Source organism: Lithobates pipiens, unplaced genomic scaffold (genome assembly GCF_037356315.1).
Source record: "Lithobates pipiens isolate NorthernLeopardFrog02 unplaced genomic scaffold, aLitPip1_a1.2 Scaffold_13, whole genome shotgun sequence".
NCBI lineage: Eukaryota > Metazoa > Chordata > Amphibia > Anura > Ranidae > Lithobates > Lithobates pipiens.
In genome coordinates, this window is record NW_027507718.1 from 125,007,171 (window position 1) to 125,026,648 (window position 19,478).

The 19,478-nt window shown below is 45.8% G+C and overlaps 1 protein-coding gene across 5 annotated transcripts in view; it reads right to left on the reverse strand.

Annotated features, from left to right (window-relative positions):
• The window catches only part of HAUS8 (HAUS augmin like complex subunit 8), a 120,367-nt gene that overhangs the window by 52,030 nt on the left and 48,859 nt on the right, over positions 1–19,478 (reverse strand). For 3 of the 5 annotated variants that reach the window (XM_077475519.1, XM_077475517.1, XM_077475520.1), the window contains 3 exons: positions 8,424–8,538; positions 8,046–8,159; positions 6,253–6,314 (listed from right to left, as the gene is read on the reverse strand). In XM_077475519.1, coding sequence (XP_077331645.1) covers positions 6,253–6,314; positions 8,046–8,159; positions 8,424–8,538 — 291 coding nt within the window. The remainder of the gene's footprint in view (positions 1–6,252; positions 6,315–8,045; positions 8,160–8,423; positions 8,539–19,478) is intronic. The other 2 variants (XM_077475518.1, XM_077475521.1) reach the window with 1 other exon arrangement.

The window sequence follows — 19,478 nt, forward strand, 5'->3', positions numbered from 1 at the left end:
CCGTTGGGCGGGCGACTATTATCTATTTGGGAATTAATGTTACTCCAGACCCTTCTTCCCTCAATACGACCAATTTTGATCCACTGTTGACCCGATTGCGTACTGAATCATTGGCACTCACTCACTTTAACCTGGTTTGGCCATTACAGTGCCCTTAAGATGACAATTTTGCCCAGGATTCTTCATCTTCTACTGGCTTTTCCTATCCAGTTACCTCTTGTTTTCTTCAAATGTGTCAACCCCCTCTTTCAAGATTTTGTATGGTCCCACCGGAAATCTTACATTCAGCTCCAACTTCTCGACCTTCCCAAATGCCAGGGTGGAGTTGGCCTCGCAGGTATACGGGCCTACTACAAGGCAGCACATCTCTCCAGGCTGTTAGATTGGCATTATCATGCCAATGCAAAATATTGGGTGGCTGAGATGGAGGACTCATGTGGAACTGCGAAGAGCTGGCCATGTATCACTCTTTTGTTGCTGAAGGATCTCAGTGATCATCCCACTCCTGGTAGCACATTGAAGGTCTCCAGAAACACCTTTCTCAACTCGTCAGTCTCGCCGTTACCTTCTCCCATAATGCCTATTCTGGATAACTTGGAATTTGAGCAGGGCTTTTCGGAATGCCCAGTGTCAATGCTCGGCATCCAGTTGTCTCCACTTTTGGGCCTGATGGTAAGCTCCCTTCCTCTGCCCTGGTAAACCGCCTCAGAACTCCCATTCGATTTCTGGAGTGGTCTCCAGCTCCAAAATTTCTTTTGTAAATTGCTCTCCTGGTATTTTCTGCCAACTCATGGAATTGGAGACCATCTGTCACAGACGGGAACCAATTCACCATAATCTTTATACTATATACGCAGTTGATTCAGCCAGTGGTGGACTTCACCCCTGGCTTTCTCTCTAAATGAGAATCTGATTTGGCCATCCAATTCACCGATTCACAACAAGAGAAGAGAAGAAAAAAAAAAAAAAAAAAAAAAAAAAACTTTGCCCAGAAGTTCAGGAGACCAATTACAAAATCTTAACCAGATGGTATAGGGTGCTCACAAATCTGCATTGCTTCATTAGGTATCAGATACCTGCTGGTGATGTGGGGCTGGACAGGGTACAATGCTATATATTTTTTGGGACTGCCCAAAAATTACAGTTTTGGCAAGCAGCGGCCGAGACTGTTAAACACCTGACATACTTTGACCTGGCGGGGGAAACATGCAGCATATTTGCTACATCTCACAGAATGACCCATGAAAAAATACAAGGCTTCCCCCCTTACAATTCACTTACGGATTGCAGCAAAGTCCTGCCCTGGAGGTGGCCCCCCCCAGGTCCGTGATATGAGATTCGTCTTAGATTCAGGTTTACCTCTGGCTCCACAGGTAAAAAAAAAAAGGTCATCAGTGCATGTCACTGGCAGCTAAAACTCCAGAGGGGGCTGTTTAAATATCTGGATATCTTGGACAGAAAAACTCATCTGTGCCACGATAGGTAGCTGCCTAGACTATTGCAACTCTCTTTATTTGGAATTGCCAAAGACAGGGGTTGACAAATTTGCTTTGAATTTAGGAGCCAGTAAAAAAAAGTTAGGAGCCAGTTTTTTTCAGCTCCCGGGGTAAGGCCACTCATTTTCACCCCCTATCCCTAACTCACAATGGAGCACCCAGTCAATAACTTCATTGAAACGCTGTTACATCAGGGTTATGGGCTGACCAGAAAGAGTAAGGCTGGCAACAGATGGAACTGGCTGGCACGTGGCACTGGTTGCCACTGGCAGGCACGTGGAACTGCCAGATGGCACCGGCAGGTGACCCTGGTTTGGAACTGGCAGGTGGCACTAGTTGTCACTGGCAGATGGTACTGATTGGTGGTGGCACTGGTTGGTTTTGGCAGTTGGCACTGATTGGCGGTGGCACTAGTTGGCACTGATTGGCGGTGGCAGGTGGCACTGGCAGGTGCCACTGATTGACGGTGACACTCGGCACTGGCAGGTGGCACTGACTGACGGTGGCACTGGCAGGTGGCATTGGTAGGTGGCACTGGGTAGTGGCAGGTGGCACTCATTTGTGGTGGCAGGTGGCACTGTCACTGGCAGGTGGCACTGATTGGCGGTGGCACTGGTTGGCAGTGGCAGGTGGCACTGATTGGCGGTGGCAGGTGGCACTGATTGGCGGTGGCACTGACTGACGGTGGCACTGGCAGGTGGCACTGATTGTCACTGGCAGGTGGCACTGGTTGGTTGCAGGTGGTATTGATTGGCGGTGGCACTGGTTGGCACTAGCAGGTGGCACTGGTGGGGGCAGGTGGCACTGACACTAGCAGGTGGCACTGGTTGGCGCTGGCAGGTGGCACTGGTTGGAGGTGGCACTGATTGGTGGTGGCACTGGTTGGCACTAGCAGGTGGCACTGATTGGTGGTGGCAGGTGGCACTGACACTGGCAGGTGGCACTGACACTAGCAGGTGGCACTGATTGGTGGTGGCACTGGCAGGTTATACACGGAGCACTCCGTTACCGAAATGTAACAGAGGAGCTGTCAGAATTGAGCTTAATGTCGGAATGGGCGGGACCCGGCCGAGGCATGGCCGGGTGGGCGAGACTCAGCAGCTATCAAACACCAGCCAACGATTGGGCTGCTTAAGAAAAGGGACGGGCCACATACACGTAGCGGCCCGCCCAGATCCTATTGGCTGGTGTTTGATAGCTGCTGGGTCCCGCCCACCCCGACATCAGGCTGAAATCTGACAGATCCTTCTCTCTTCGTTGCTTGTCCGTTTCACACACTTAGCGCGGCGCCGCTGAGTGTGGAGGAGGGAGGAGGACGGCAGTCAGTGTTCATGCACTGCATGTCTGGGGCATCGATAGTGAGTGGGCTGGTGGCAGCTTAGGCGCTAGGTTGCGATTTCTGGTCGCATTGGTGACCTGGCGCCTGGGGTTTGTCGAGCCCTGGCCAAAGATGCTAGTGCAGAAGCTTCAACTTATTCAAAATGCTGTGGCTAGGCTGCCCATGGATGTCCCATTGAGGGATAATATTACCCCTTTCCTCTGTGCCTTGCATTGGCTGCCTGTCCACTATCGAACCTTATTTAAGGTAGGATGTATTAGGTTTAAGATTATGAGAGGCCTGGCCCTAAGCTATCTCTGCTCTCGTTTTCATAAACGAGCTCTTGTCAGATACATCTCAGTGCCCAAGAAGATCCGGCGTGGTGGTTCGGGCCTTCTCCCACCAGGGTGCCGTACTATGGAATAGCCTCCCTTTAGAGCTCCAGGAAGCCCCCACTATACCGGCAGGTTACTGAAGGCCTGGCTTTTTACACAGGCGTTTCCTGCGTAGTCTCTCTTTTCTACCCTTCTGCCGATGTGTGCCGTTTCTGGTCCCTGGGCCCTCTCTTTGCTATGCGCGTCAGGACCTTATGGGGTAAGACCGCGCTATATTAAGATTCCTCTCAACTCAACTGTGTGTATCCCTTTGTGCTGGAGGTCTGTGAATAAATCTACAAAGACTCTCTGGTTTTCCAAAATTAATGAACTCACGGACATGGAGGACCTCACGGCTACCTTACATAACAGTGAGATCTTTTATTACACATGGAGGCTGTGGCAATCCCTCCCATACCCTTTATAAAATTTGGCGATATATTCCTTACAGTTTCAGAAGTTACCCAGCTATTATACTTTGTCCATTCGATTGTAGCCCTGCCTGGGTCATTTTGGCCTCCGGGGCCTCTCTGAAGACCCCAGCATTTAAATTAAAACATAGTTGCCTTCTTATACTGTTGGAGGCTCTAACCTGCCACTTCCTTCTGAGACTCATGTTTCTTGTCACCCGATTTGCAGATTGACATTTATTTGGTTCTCGTTGATGCTGTGCAGACCTTATTGCATTACCACTAATTTTTATAAGTCTGTCTATTCATGTGACCTTTTATGCATGTTCGAAAATGCAACTTTGTTAAATAAAGGAATTACAAAAAAACAAAAAATAAGTGCCTATACTGTTTAAAATCCAGTAATATACAATCTCACCCTGCTCCGAAGATGCTCTGTTGCTCCCTATTTTTTAGGCACTGTCGACTTTGTAAAGGCTGATCTTCAGACAGACAGTCTTAAAGCAATTTACAGTACACACTCATTTTGGTAGCATAATTATTAACATGGAATGTATGTTCCTTGCTATAGAACTTTTTTGATCATGTTGTTCTGGGTCAAGTTCTGCTTTAACGACTTATGGGAGAGCTGCCGTCGTTATATGTCGGTAGCTTGACGTGGAATACCATTGTTATGGCAGCAGATAGCTGCCATAACCCTGGTATCCTCTTGAGTGGTGCATGGTCCAGCTTTCAGATAAAAGTGGTCTCTGTGGTGGATTCGCCACAAGATCCCTTTTAAATCAGCGGCGGGAGAGGGGGGCCTCCCTGCCGGTACGCTCCGGTCGTCTCTGACACTTACCAGAGAGGTCGGTAGTGGCGGAGACAACCCGATCCATCCCCCTCAGTAGCATGGAGCCAAGTGAGGGCAAGATGGCCCCCCCCACTCGGTTCCATAACATTGAATGATGGAAGCGACATCAAAACGTCACTTCCGCTCAATGGTCTTAAAGCAGAAATTTAAAAAAAAAAACATTTAATTTCTGTTTTTATTGCATTCAAGTGTAAATGTCTTTTTGACCCCAGATCTCACATTAAAGAGGTCCTGTCATACTTTCTATTACAAGGGAGGTTTACATTCCTTGTAATAGGAATAAAAAAAAGTGACCCAATAGGAATAAAAGGACAGTGTAAAAAGAAAAAATTTAAAGTGTCCTGCCGTGCCCATGTGCAGAAGCGAACACATACCTAATTCGCGCCCACATATGTAAACGGTGTTCAAACCGCACATGAGGTATTGCCACAATCATTCGAGCGAGAGCAATAACTCTAGCAAAAAGACCAAAGACCTCCTCTAACTCAAAACTGGCAATATGTAGACATTTTTAAACATTGCCTATGGAGATTTTTAATGGTCAAAGTTTGTCGCCATTCCACGAGCAAGCGCAATTTAAGTATCACATGTTGGGTATCAATTCACTCGGTGTAACAATATCCTTCAAAAAATAAATAAATAATTGAGCCAACTTTACTATTTTCTCATTCAAAAAGTGTATTTTTCCCCCCAAAAAATTGCCTTTGTAAGATCTCTGCGGAAAGACGGTGTCACAAAGTATTGCAACGACCGCCATTTCATTCTCTAGGGTGTCTGGAAAAAATAAAAATACATACATATATACACACACATATTATATATATATATATATATATATATATATATATAATTTGGGTGGTACTACGCAATTTTCTAGCAAAAAAAATGATTTTAACTTGTAAACAACAAGTTTGAAAAATAGGCCTGGCCCTTAAGTGGTTAAATATGTGCAGGCAGTCACCGAGTTACGAACGACTCCTACTTACGAACGGAGGTGGCATGATGTCACTGCCGGCCACTTAGACTCCACACTGGTCCCAGATATCGCCATCTTGCAGCGTGGGACACATCCCACACTGCAGTACTGCATGGCCAGAAAAGGCCCAAATAACATGACTGCGTATGCAGAGGCACCCGGAACATCCCATATCACTGCACAGGCTGGAGTTGAACTTAGAAATGTATGTTATGGAATACTAAAGCGCTGCTATGAGTGTGAAGTGAACAGTGTGAAATCCAGAAACGGAACAGTTGCACCATTAAAAAGGTCTTAAACATTAGCTAAAATATTTAATTATAACATTGGTGTGCTTATGCCAACAAAAAAACATAATAAACATAACTGCAAAAAATCCCCTAGATCAAAAAAAAATAAAATAAAAAATTATATATATATTTTTTCAATCTGTGCATATAAAGTCCTTTTTAACAGGTTAAATGGTGACGTTTTAAAGTGTCCATACAGCACTCCTCCAATACAGGAATAAACTTTTTTTGTAATAAGTGTCAAAACTTCCACCACTAGGTGCAATGCCCGCTCACCTTAAAGAGCGACCCCACTGGGTCAAATCGTGCCTTCAAAAAGTATGATCTTAGACGATATAGGAGGGACCCCAGAAGAAGAGGATTATGGCCATTCTGTGCAAAACCAACAGCACAGAGGAGGCAAGTATGACAGGTTTGTTTTTTGTTTTTTTAAAACAACACTTTACATATCCTTTCAACTGAATAGGTTGTTTTACAAGGTGAGGGTTTACAACTACTTTAATAGTAGAAATTTCAAAAGTACAGAAAAACTTACAGGAGCAGGTTTCCGTTTGGTTTTCTTTTGCTCTGATGTGGATGAACATTTTGGAGATCTGTCTATAAATAAGAGGGGAAGAAAAAAAAAACAAGCATTATCCAGGGTTTAGCATCTTTTCTTGCCCAATTCTGCTTTTGATAATTAAACACCACCACATTAGACTAACCCTTCCATTATTATGACCACAATCTGTACCCCAGGTGGCTATATCCGATTTCCAATTTTTGAGAGAAAAAAAAAAATCAGCAAAAACTGACATACATTTTAATGTTTGCGATGTGCAAAACATTTCCATGTGTAGCTTACTGAAAAGGCTATAGATAAGGGTGGTTATCGTTTATCTGTACAGCTTATTCACTGGATTTGGCGTGGAACATGGATGCCTTCAGTTGTCTTTGTGCCCTTGGGCCTTTAAAGAGGAGCACAGAGATATACTTGTATTGTAGCTGGTAAATGTTATACTCACGCTGCCTCTACACTGAGAGCTGAGCGATCAGATACAGCCGATTACCCAGTTCTCCCCTCCGATCTGAGCAGTAACTGTCACTGCTCTGCCCGTCCAGAGTGGAGGAAGCAGCTGGCTTAGTCTCAACTGCCGGTTGAGGCTTCTACGTGGATCCCATATAGTCAGGATCTGTTCAGAGCCTGCTCTGGCTCTGTAACATTAGCAAAACGGGTCACAGGAGTGCAGAACGAACTGCACTTCTGTGATCCATTACAGCCAAAAAAGCATTGGCTATACATCTCCTTTAATATGTGTGTTTTATTTATTATAGGTACTGTAGGAAAGGATGGGTGGACTTTATGAAAAATAAAAAATGTATAATAAAAAAAAATGTATAATATACACATCTAACATGTATACATTAGAGTTTTACCATGAATGGTTTTGTTATATATTGACTTTTGTAATTTAAATGAATTGAAAGTCTATTTATTGAGTTTTACTGTTGTTTTTCTACTTTATTCATGTAAAGAGCCTTGCTGTTTTCTAAGGCGCCCATTGTGTTCAATGACCATGAGGCTACTCCCAGATGGGGAGGTTCACAACCACAACCAAAATGGTGATGGGGCCACTTAGACTAACCAGACTCCCAACGTCTTTGTTATTAATGAGAGGGGACTATCTGAATGAAACTGCTATGGTGGAGGACCACATCCCTAAAAATATAGAAATAGAGAAACCCCCTATAAATGGGACTTTGTAGGTACTACCATATCAAAATATAGTAGAAAAATATAAAATGTATCGTACATTGGATTAATACGAAGTGAAGTACAAATTAACGTGAGTAGATGCAATGGGATATCAAAGATGCACAATCAAGTACAAATGATAATCAATAGATACAATGCAATGGCATATTGCATTGTATCTACTCACCATCGTTTGCACCTCATTATGCATCCTCGATTATTTGCTTGTTTTCATGTATTATTCCAATTTACAATACATTTTATATTTTTCTACACATTTTGATATGGTAGTACCTACAAAGTCCCATTTATAGGGGGTTTCTCTATTTCAATGTCTTTGTTATAGTCAACAGTAGGCAGAAAAAAAGAGACAGAACTCAAAAAACTCTGCTTTTGCTGCAATAAGTGCAGGAATCTACTTCGGTAAGTGGTCTCTTAGCAGCCAGGAATGGAATCAAAGACTATAACAAATACAAAGAATATAACAACGGGTCTCCAAAGAGCAAATCAAAATACAAAAAAATAAAAATAAAAAAAATAAAAAAAAAAACAACAAACTTTACTACAAGAAATACATTAATATACATGGCTACCATTAATAACTGAGAAGTCCAGTTCTGGGCGAACAAATTTGTGGCCTTCCAACAATGTAGACTGTAAATCCTCCTTGGAAAAGAGACTGCCCTCTGCAACACTGGCATTCATTGCTAAGTAAAAAAAAAAAAAAATGCATACTATTAGCATTTTAAAGGAGAAAAAAAAATGTTGCACGGTATAAGCATTTAAGATGGAAACATTGATCATCTTAGAATTTATTTAGACACTAACCTAGGCATGCTTTTGTCTTGGCCTTGGTCAACTTCCATTAGGAAGACCACAAAACTGCAATAAGTTAGAGAGCTGCTCACATGGTAATATGTGAGGTACAGACGGTACTTACTGATAGTACCCACTATAGGAGGTTTACTCACCAGAAGGAGCCTTTAATCTCTGTGGTAGTACAGATCTGCGTGTAGGAGTGCCATTTCCTCCTCTGTCTTGGGCTTTTCCAGCTGAAGACACTATTGAATTTTCCACATTTGGCTTTTGTAAAGGGAAGAAAATAAAGCTATAAAAACACACACAATATTTTCCGATTACCAGGTTATGATAGACCTTATTTACCGGATAAAATGGAAGGAAGGAAGGAAAGAAAGGAAAGAAAGAAGAAAAAAAAAAAAAGGAAAAAAAAAGAGGAAGAAAGAAAGAAAGAGAAAGAGAAAAAGAAAGAAAGACAGACCGAGCGAGAGCTTGCCCCTGTAAATCATTAGTAAGACCTCATCTTGAATTTACTGTTCAGTTTTGAGCACCAGTTAAAAAAAAATTATATCGGGGAACTGGAGAAAGCGTAGAGAAGTGCAACCAAACTGAGAAGAGGCATGGAGGAGCTCAGCTACGAGGAAAATTTTGAGAAACTAATTTTATTCTCTATTGAAAAAAAAGAGATTAAGGGGGAGGTATGATCAACATGTGTAAATACATAAGTGGTCCATACAGTGAACTTGGGGGTAGGGTTATTAACTTTAAAGCAGAACTATACTTACCTGGTCTCCAGAGATATGGCTAACATCTTTGGGTGGCCCACTTCTGGGTCTTGATCGTCAGCCGCTTTCATAGGCTGGGCAAGGATGATGTCACTAGTAAGATTCAGCATTGCCAAAATTTGTACAGACAGGTAAGTAACTTTAAAGCGGGAGTCCACTGGGAGTGCGCGTTTTTTTTTTTTTAAAAGCCAACAGCTACAAATACTGCAGCTGCTGACTTTTAAAATAGTGACACTTACCTGTCCAGCGCGCCCGCAATGTCGGCACCCGAAGCCGATCTCTGGATCATCTCTCGGGTGCTGCCGTCGCCATCTTGGGTATGGGAATCAGGAAGTGGAGCCTTTCGGCTTCATTTCCCGGTTCCCTACTGCGCATGCGCGAGTCGCGCTGTGAAATGAGGATGGACGCGCTGCCTCTGGGATCTGTGTGTTTCCCAGCAGGCAGCGGGGGACTTTCGGAAAGGGGCGTAATCTACACCCCTTTCCACAGAGAGCTATCCAGGAAGTGGGTGCAGATACCTGTACTGTACAGGTACCTGCACCCCCTCCCCCCTGAAAGGTGCCAATTGTGGCGCCGGAGGGGGGGGGGATTCCAATGAGCGGAAGGTCCACTTTAGGGTGGACCTCCGCTTTAATGCAGAAGAGACCAAGCATGTCTCTTCTCCATTAAAATTCCTGCCTGTTGGCCCATTTTTAATTGTGGCCTAAAGTTCCATTTTAAGGTAATCACAAAAGGACAAGTGAAAAGAGATGTAACCTCCAAATATGGAAAGACTTCTTCACAGTAAGAGCTCTAACAAAGTGGAATAGACTTCCTCAATAACTAGTTCTGGCCAGTGGGTAGATTTAAAAAAAAAAAAAAAAAAAAAAAAAAAAAAAAACGGCCAGAATTCTTTCCTAAATGAACAAAATCTAAATGGATACTTATATTTACAGGTAAGAACACCAGGAGTAGTTGGACCCAGGAATATCTAATTGCCTCTCGGGGTCAGGAAGGAATTGTTCCAACCCCACTGGAGCAAATTGGATCAGGTTTGAGTTTTTTTTGCCTTCCTCTGTGGGTGTAGGATTGTGTATGGGAGGTTTTATTTTTGTGTGCGTTTTTTCCCCTTTTCTGTTGGTTGCACTAGATGTACTTGTCCCTTTTTTCAACCCGATTATGTAACATAATGCAAAGGATAATAGCAAATTCTACTGTAAACAAGACCTAATGACAATTCAAACATACCATGGAGGAAATAAAATTAAAAGTAAAAAGTGGATACATACTAGTAAGGATTCAGTTTTAAAAAAAAATCTGAGCTTAAAAAACATTTTAAAGCACAGTGGCACAATTTCCTCTGAAGTATATATTGAGATTACATAACAGTAAAATGTAATGTTTTGGGGGCTCATCACTGTGTTCAAATAGGACGTGAAACCACAAAACATTGAACTGTACTGGTATGTGTCTACAATAAAATTTTTGGATGAGAAACATGCCGATGTGCTGCTGACATAACTTACTCTGCATTCTTCAGTCTATCATGGCTCTATCTGTTGTGGTCACTAAAGCACACTTTTAATCAAGAGGTCTGTAGGCTGTATGGAGCACGCTAAACCAGAAGGGTGCCACTGCCGGCTTCCTTGGAGAACATTTGGTTCCTGCTTATGCTGCCGTTTTGATTTCAATGCTTTGAGTCACTGATTAGGTACAAGCATACAGACTGGGATTCCAACACACATTTGACACTTATTTACAACATGCTTGTTCAAGGTTTTTTACGCAAAAGTAATAAACCAGACACAGCTAAGCAACAAGCATTTTACAACGAGTACAGCAATGGCATAAATGTCTCACAGCAGGTTATTTAATAGGGATGATAATTATTCCAGAAGCGGACTCATTTTGAAAACTGGCATGATTGTTTTCGACATGGGGGTTTCAGCATGGAAGTCGTTGTCTCAATTTTGAGCACTGGTAACTGCATCCGTTTTAGTTTGAACTCATTAACGAAAATATGATTAGTGTAAAAAGCAGAGCTGTGGGAAGGACTTGCTAGTTCCATCCACTAGACTGCCTGCAGAAAATGACAGGAGGGAGAGGATAAAAGGCTAACCACACCTTGCACAAAGAGACAGAACAGCAGTGAAGAAGAATGATTATAATGCAAAAATTGTTGTTTAATACCCCAAGGGACCAACTGCATGTAGTGATCTCATTCAGGTCCATGCTCTGGTTGGGAAATAAAATGAATAAAAGAAAGAAGCTGCAGCAGAGATGCACGTGAACAGACAGCGCAGCAAAAACTTCCATGAAATGTTTTAGTGCAGGACAGAGATGGACCAACAACTTGCACAAATGCCATCACTAAGGAGAGGCAAGTAGTGTCTGAAGAGACAATATTCGGGCAATGGAATTTTTTCTAGCAGGAATAAGCTCAGGCATGGTTGAATCCTAGTCCGAACCCCACCTGAACTATCTTGCCAGAAAGTAGTCATAACGCACTGGCAATCAAGTGGTCAAGGCAATTTCTGCCCCACTGCAGCATGTATACACGTCCCTTTTGTAAATGCAGCCGAGGGGCAGGGAATACTCAAGCCCCCTATGATTGGCGGTGAGTAGTGACAGCTTCCGGGTGGGATAGCTCAGGCAGATCCAGACTAGGATCCAAACAAGCTTGAGCTCACCTCTACTTAGTCTTACAGGTGTGATGGTAAACTTAGCAATAAGTAAACTTCCTAGCTTTCAGAAACACAGGGATGACGAGAGCCAAGAGGTTCACAAATCATGACCTGGGCTTTAAAACGGGCAAGTTGTGAAAGCCAGCGACTGAAAAGCAGGAAGGTGTACTGGCCCCCGTGAGAAAAGGTGTGGACAGTCCAGTCGGGCCCACAGGGTATTTGCATGGAGTCCAAGTTTGATGAAGTGATGAGAATAGCAAGAATGCCACCCAACTCAATCCTGTGGAGCAGATGGGGGAGAAGCTTTGAAGGGGGAAACGTGTATATCAGGATGAACTGATCCCACGCCAAATTGATCCCACGGAGTCAGCAGAACATCCAGTGTGAAGACCTAAGAAACCCTGTACCTTGTGACAAACTTGTCCAGGTTTGTTGTTGAACCTGTAGGCTAAATAATCCACGCCTCTAGACACCGATTTGCTAGAGGGAGCTTTAAAACACATCCAAGTGAAGAGATCATTCTCCTGGATCCAGACTTCGTGCAAGGAAATCTGCATGCCAAGTCTGTTTTTGCAGAGGGGATGGCAAATGTGAGATCATGACATGGGATGGAGGCATAGATTGAACTTTTGTAGCCCCTGGAGGCGTACCTCTGGACCCAGACATCTGAAATGTGCTAAAATCTGAAAGCTATTCTACCACTCTGACAAGGGAGGTTTAGCTTTCTTTGCGAAGAGTTGGTTCCCAGACAAGGGAAGTCTTAAAGTCTCAAGACCCATACACGCTATCAGATTTTCTGCCTATTTTTTTCCTTCAGATTTACCAAAACCATATAATATGGAGGTAAAACCTTAGGAGTTTCATTTTGTATGCAAACAGGCAGGCCACTAAATCTGAAGACAAAAATCATCAGAAAATCTGATAGTGTGTATGGGGCTCAAGTCTTCCTGTGAAATGGGATGGCAGGTTTGGATTTAGAACCTTAGGCTTGAGTGATGAATGAACCCTTCTTTGACACAGTAGCTGAAAGATAAATGGCAGGGACCTTTTCCCTCCATGAGGCAAGAAAGTACTTACACCCCCAAGTGACTTCCTTGATGTAGGCGTCAAATGGATGTACCCCATCAAAAGGTATCCTCTCTTGAGAAGTTTCTTGTGAAGTTCTGCAGACCAAGACTTGAGCCAAAGATTCTCCCACACATGTATGGAGAGGAAGCTCATCCCAGACATCAAACAAACAAAGGGTATCTGTCAATACATCCACAGAATAGTGTGGGGTGGAAAAAAGTTCATAACCAGCTCATAACCTCTGGACCCAGTTGTCTGACTGACTGCCAAAACAGTCATGATAAAAAGCAATAGATTTTCCCAACCACCCGAAGTGGCAATGTGCTAGAGCTGCACAATTGATCGTTAAAAAATAAAAATATCACAAGCTCAATTCAACCCCAATCACGAGCCTAATCCAGCATTTCCATGATGGCAGGAGCTCTAGGTGCTGGAGGACAGATAGATCCATTGGAATGGATTCAAAGTACCAACTTCCTCTTTAACCACTTGCCGACCGCCGCACGACGATGTAAGTCGACAGAATGGCACGGGCAGGCATATGGGCGTACATGTACGTCCCTGCCTTCCCGCGGGTGGGGGGCCCTATCGGCCCCCCCCCCCCCGATGCCAGCGGTGGTCGGATTCCGTGCAGGAGCGGTCCGGGATGAGGGGGCGGCCATTCATTCATGGCCACCCCCTCGCGATCGCTCCTGACAAATGGAATTGCAGCATGACATCACTTCCTCTCCTGTAATGTAAACACAGGCAGAGGAAGTGATGTAATCTCTCCTCCGCGATGGTATTTTTCGTTCCAGCACCGAGGAGAGAGGATCGGTGAGTTGCACAAACACTACACTATACAGTAGAACACGCCAGGCACACTTTCACCCCCCCTTCACCCCTGCACCCCCAGTCACAGTGACACCAATTGCATTTTTTTTAATTTTTATTTTTTTATTATTGCATTGGTGTCATTTGTGACTGCAATAACTGTTAGGGCAGTTAGGGTTAGCCCCCTTTAGCTCTAGGGTACCCCCTAACCCCCCCAATAAAGGTTTAACCCCGTGATCACCCCCCGTCGCCAGTTTCACTAAGGCTGGGTTCACATTGCAGCGGTTTATGAGAACGGATGTGATTCGCACTGCACTGCAAATCACATCCAATCTCTGTGCGATGCGAGTTCAGCCATACAGATAGTATGGCTGAATTCGCATCGCACCCGCCGCAAACTCGCACGGGACCCTTTTTTTGGTCCACAGCAGAATCGGATCGCATGGGTGTTCACACCATGCGATCCGATTCCTGTCCGATTTTTGCAGATTGCACTGCGATATGCGAACTGATCTGGGGGTGTCATTAACATTTCACTGACACTCCCTGCAGTTCGCATAGGGCAGTGTGAACTGCCGCCGGGAGGCATGCGATGCGGGAACCCTCCACGGATTTGCGGCGTTCCCGCATCGCTCCAGTATGAACCAAGCCTAATAAGCGATCGTTTTTCTGATCGCTGTATTAGTGTCACATGTGACGCTAGTTAGGCAGGTAGGTATTTGGGTTCGCCGCAGCTTTTTATAGCGCCAGGGACCCCCATATACTACCGCATAAAGCCCCCTGATTGCCCCCTAGTTAACCCTTACACTAGTGATCACCATATAACTGTTACAGGTGATGCTGGTTGATTAGTTATTTTTTTATAGTTTCAGGGCACCCGCCATTTATTACCTAATAAAGGTTTAACCCCCTGATCACCCGGCGGGTGATATAAGTTTGAGGGTCAGATAAGGTCTGCGTCGCCCCAGGCAGCGTCAGGTTAGTGCCAGTACCGCTAACACCCACGCGCAAAGCATACACCTCCCTTAGTAATATAGTATCTGATCAGATCTATATTAGCCTCGACAGCAGTTTAGGTTTCCCAAAACGCATTGTTAGCGGGATCAGCCCAGATACCTGCTAGCACCTGCGTTTAGCCCCTCCGCCAAGCCCAGCCCAGCCCACCCAAGTGCAGTATCGATCGATCACTGTCACTTACAAAACACAACACACAACTGCAGCGTTCGCAGAGTCAGGCCTGATCCCTGCGATCGCTAACAGTTTTTTTTGTAGCGTTTTGATACAGTCGCTGACAGCCTAGGTTCTTTTTTACCTGTGAGTCTCACTAGTGTACCCCTAAATTTAGGGGTGTCTACTTTCCAAAATGGAGTCATTGGGGGGGGGGAGGGGTTGCGTGTTATTTTGGCATTTTATGGCCTTCAAAACTGCGATAGGTAGTGAGGAGTGAAATCAAAAATTTACACCCTTAGAAATCATGAAGGCGGTGCTTGGATTTCGGGGCCCCGTACGCGGCTAGGCTCCCAAAAAGTCTCACACATGTGGTATCCCCGTACTCAGGAGAAGCAGCAGAATTTATTTTGGGGTGTCATTTCACATATGCCCATGGCATGTGTGAGCAATATATCATTTAGTGACAACTTTGTGAAAAAAATAAATAAATAAAAGTTTGTAATTTTCCCGCAACTTGTGGCAAAATATAAAATATTCCATGGACTCAACATGCCTCTCAGCAAATAGCTTGGGGTGTCTACTTTCTAAAATGGGGTCATTTGTGGGGGTTTTGTGCCATCTTGGCATTTTATGGCCTTCAAAACTGTAATAGGTAGTGAGGAGTGAAATCAAAAATTTACACCCTTAGAAATCCTGAAGGCGGTGCTTGGTTTTCGGGGCCCCGTACGTGGCTAGGCTCCCAAAAAGTCCCGCACATGTGGTATCCCCGTACTCAGGAGAAACAGCAGAATTTTATTTTGGGGTGTCATTTCACATATGCCCATAGCATGTGTGAGCAATATATCATTTAGTGACAACTTTGTGTAAAAAAAAAAAAATTATTTTTTTTGTCATTACTCAATCGCTTGAGGCAAAAAAATAAAATATTCAATGGGCTCAACATGCCTCTTAGGTGAAAGTGAAAGTGTGAACGGATGCCGCTTTACACACCTGGGAGACGGACCCTTGATGTCGGAAAGCCCAAGAGGTCCCGGTCCAAATTGCCCTAGTGGAATGGGCCGCGACAGGGAAGGGGGGCACCTGCCCCTTCAGGGCTTAAGCCTGGACCACGATCTGTCTGATCCACCATAAGATTGTGGTCGACGAGACCGCCAGCCCCTTTTTCGGACCAGCTACCAAAACGAACAGAGAATCTGAATTCCAAAAAGGGAGCCGTGACAGACAGATATACCCTTAGGGCCCGGACCACGGCCAGGGAATGGAGGGCCACCTCCTTAGGGTGTGTCAGCTTAGGACACGGAGATGGTAACACAATGTCCTCATTGAGATGGCAGGCCAAAACCACCTTTGGAAAAAAAGAAGGTTGCGGACGCAACACCACCTTGTCCTTGTGGATAACCAGATAGGGTGACTTGAAAGACAAGGCCGCCAACTCAGAAACCCTTCTGGAAGATGTAATAGCCACTCGAAAGACCACTTTCTGGGAAAGATTCAACAAGGGAATTTCCCTGATCTCAGCGTTTCTGAAGTGCCAATAGCACCAGGTTCAGATCCCAGAAAAGTAGAGGTCGTTGCACTGGAGGTACTACATGCCGTTAAAACCAGCAACGCTAAAGCAGGATGGAGTATCGGACCTTGTGATAGGAGGTCTTCTCGCATTGGCAACCGCCAGGGAGCATCTGCCACCAGGCGTACTAGGTCAGAGTACCAGGGACGCCAGGGCCAATCCGAAGCAATCAGTATCACTGGAATCCGTTCGGCCTCCACTCTCTTGAGTGGAGGGAAGGCGTAGATCAGCAGGTAGTGCTCCCATGGAGCCACCAACATGTATGCCGCGTCCGCCCAAGGATCTCTTGTCCTGGACACGAACCCCTGCACCTTCCGATTGAGCCGAGAGGCCAGAAGAGCCACATCTGGTGTGCCCCACCACAAGAAAAGAAGCCTGAACACCTCCAGATGCAAAGACCATTTTCTTGGGTCCAGCATCTAGCGACTTAGATAGTCCGCCTGCCAGTTTTCCACTCATGGGATGTATATGGCCGACAGGGCCGGTACGTGTCGCGCTGCCCATCGAAGGATGTGAGCGACCTCTCATGCAGCAGCTGAGCTCCTTGTTCTTCCTTGATGGTCGACATATGCCACTGCCGTGGTGTTGTCTGACTGGATCCTGATCGGACGCCCTCGTAGCCCCATTGACCATGTGGAGAGACATAGCCTGATCGCTCGAAGCTCGAGCACATTGATCAGTAACTGGGATTCCTCCGTTGACCAGAGGCCCTGGGTCGACTGTTCTCCCAGCAATCCACCCAGGCCCGTCAGGCTGTCGTCCATTTTGATCACCGTCCAATGAAGAGGCAGGAACGATTTCCCGGACCGAAGGGCCAGAGACCTCAGCCAACAGAGAAGCGAGCCCCTGATTAACTGGCTCATCCGAATCTGTCGATACAGGGATAACGGAGATTTGTCCCATTTGGACAATATCTCCCTCTGCAAGACTGGTGTGAAATTGGGCATACGGTACCGCCTCGAAAGAGGCTACCATGAGGCCCAGAACTCGCATGCAGGAACGCGACGACCACCTGCGGTTCATAAACAGCTTCACCACAGCTCTGAGAGTCTGCAGTTTGTTTGAAGGAAGAAACACTCACTTTCACGGAGTCCAGCAGTAAGCCCAGGCACTACAGGCGCTGAGTTGGCACTGGTACAGACTTTTTGAGCTTCAACACCCACCCAAACTCCTGTAGAGTTTGCATGGTGATAGCTACATGCTCCCTTAATTCTGAGGCGGAAGCTGCTCTCAGAAGGAGATCGTCCAGGTAACCCACGATTGCGATCCCACGTTGTTGCAACAACGCCAAAGTTGGAGCCAATACTTTGATAAAGACTAGGGGTGCTGAAGCCAGACCAAAAGGGAGAGCCACAAACTGGTAGTGATTTTCCCCCACTGCAAATCGCAGAAACCTCTGATGCCTGAGGCAAATGGGTATATGCAAGTGCGTCCTGGATGTCCAAAGATGCCAGGGAGTCCCCCTGATGGAGATCAGCAACTACGAAGCAAACTGATTCCATTCTGAACCTTTGTACTTTCACAAAGCAATTGAGGGCTTTTAGGTCCAGGATTGGACGTACCCATTCCTTTTTGGGGACTACAATCAGATTGGAGTAGAATCCCTGAAACCCTTCTGGTTTTGGAACGGGCACTACCACCCCATGGCTGAGCAGGTCCCTTACTGCCCCAAACAGGGCCTCCCAGCGAGCTGGAAGTAAGGGTATGCTGGAGGGGAAAAAAATCTGTTTGGTGATCAAGAGAGGAACTCTATCTTGTAGCCCGATGAAATCAGTTCGCAGACCCATTGGTCGGATAGCCGAGAGGCCACCGAGCTGAAAACTCCTGGAGGCGACCCCCCCACCTGAGTGTCGGAGGGGGGCAATCCTTCATGCGGTAGTACTTTTGCTCACAGGCTTGCGAGACCAGGGACGCTTTTGTCCCTCAGCAGTCTCCCTGTCAGACTGGAGTGCTTACCTGAAGTCCTAGGCAGACGAAAAAGCCTCTTGAGCGGAAAAGGAGAGCCCTTGTCTGCAGCGTGGCTCCTTACCTTTCTTGGACTGTGGGAGCAACGTGCTCTTCCCATCTGTGACATTCTTAATAATGTCATCCAGCAAAGCTCCAAATAGCCCCTCACCAAGGGCAAATCCATCAAGGCTTTTATTTTAGATGCCTGTTCCGCAGACCGGTATTTCAGCCAAATCAGGCGCTGCAGCACCACTGCCGATACCGATGCTCTGGAGATCAGGGGAAGTGTATCCAGGGCCACATCACAGACATACTTAAGGCTGTGTACCAACTGGTCTGCTAGTTCTACGCAGACTTGAGGGGACTGCTGCTTCTCCAATTCACGGTGCAATAGTTTTACACACTCAGTAAGGGTCTGTGACACTAATGCCCTGGCCAGTACCGGTCGTAGTGCTGACCCCACTACTGTAAACATGGACCGGACCACCGAAAAGATCCGTTGAGGGCTTCCCATTCCTCGTATATGAGCTCATCAAAATAAGTAAGATACGGAAACACCTTAGGTGTACGGGCTGGCTTACGGGACCCAAAGGGGACCACCACCTCCGCAGAGGATCCTGCTGCATCCTGTATTTTCGGGGTATCACACACAGCGATGATAGGTGCTCCAACTAGAGCTTTTTCCTGCGTGGACCCGGAATCATCCTTACTGTCGGATCAGTCCTGGTCAGCATCCTCTGACACATCAGAACAGGGGCCGCCAGTCACTGCGGGGCCCGAGCCTCCACCCTGGCAACGAACGTTTCAAGGACCGCCGACAAAGCGTCCAAAGGCACTGCACTATTTACAGGGAGGCCGGTTGCAATTTCAGGGAGGTCTGGGGAAGAATGCCAGTTTCTGACGCCATGCTGACCCACGTTTTCTGCCATCCTTGGGGACTTAGGACAAGGTGCTCAATCCCACCCTCCTAGCTGCTAATAGACTGAGGGGCCTCACTGCAGGACTCACCACCCTGACCGAGTGCTGCGCCATGCTGACGCTGATTGCTGTGTCAGTTCACAAGTGTTCAGGAACAAAAAACATGCTGTTCTGAGGCACAGGAACCAGCACTGGGGAGAAAAACCATGCTGAGGCTACAAGAAAATGGCCGCCGGACGTCCTTGTATAGTAAAAAAAACACAGGGAAAATGGCTGCTGGACTCCCAAAAAAATGGC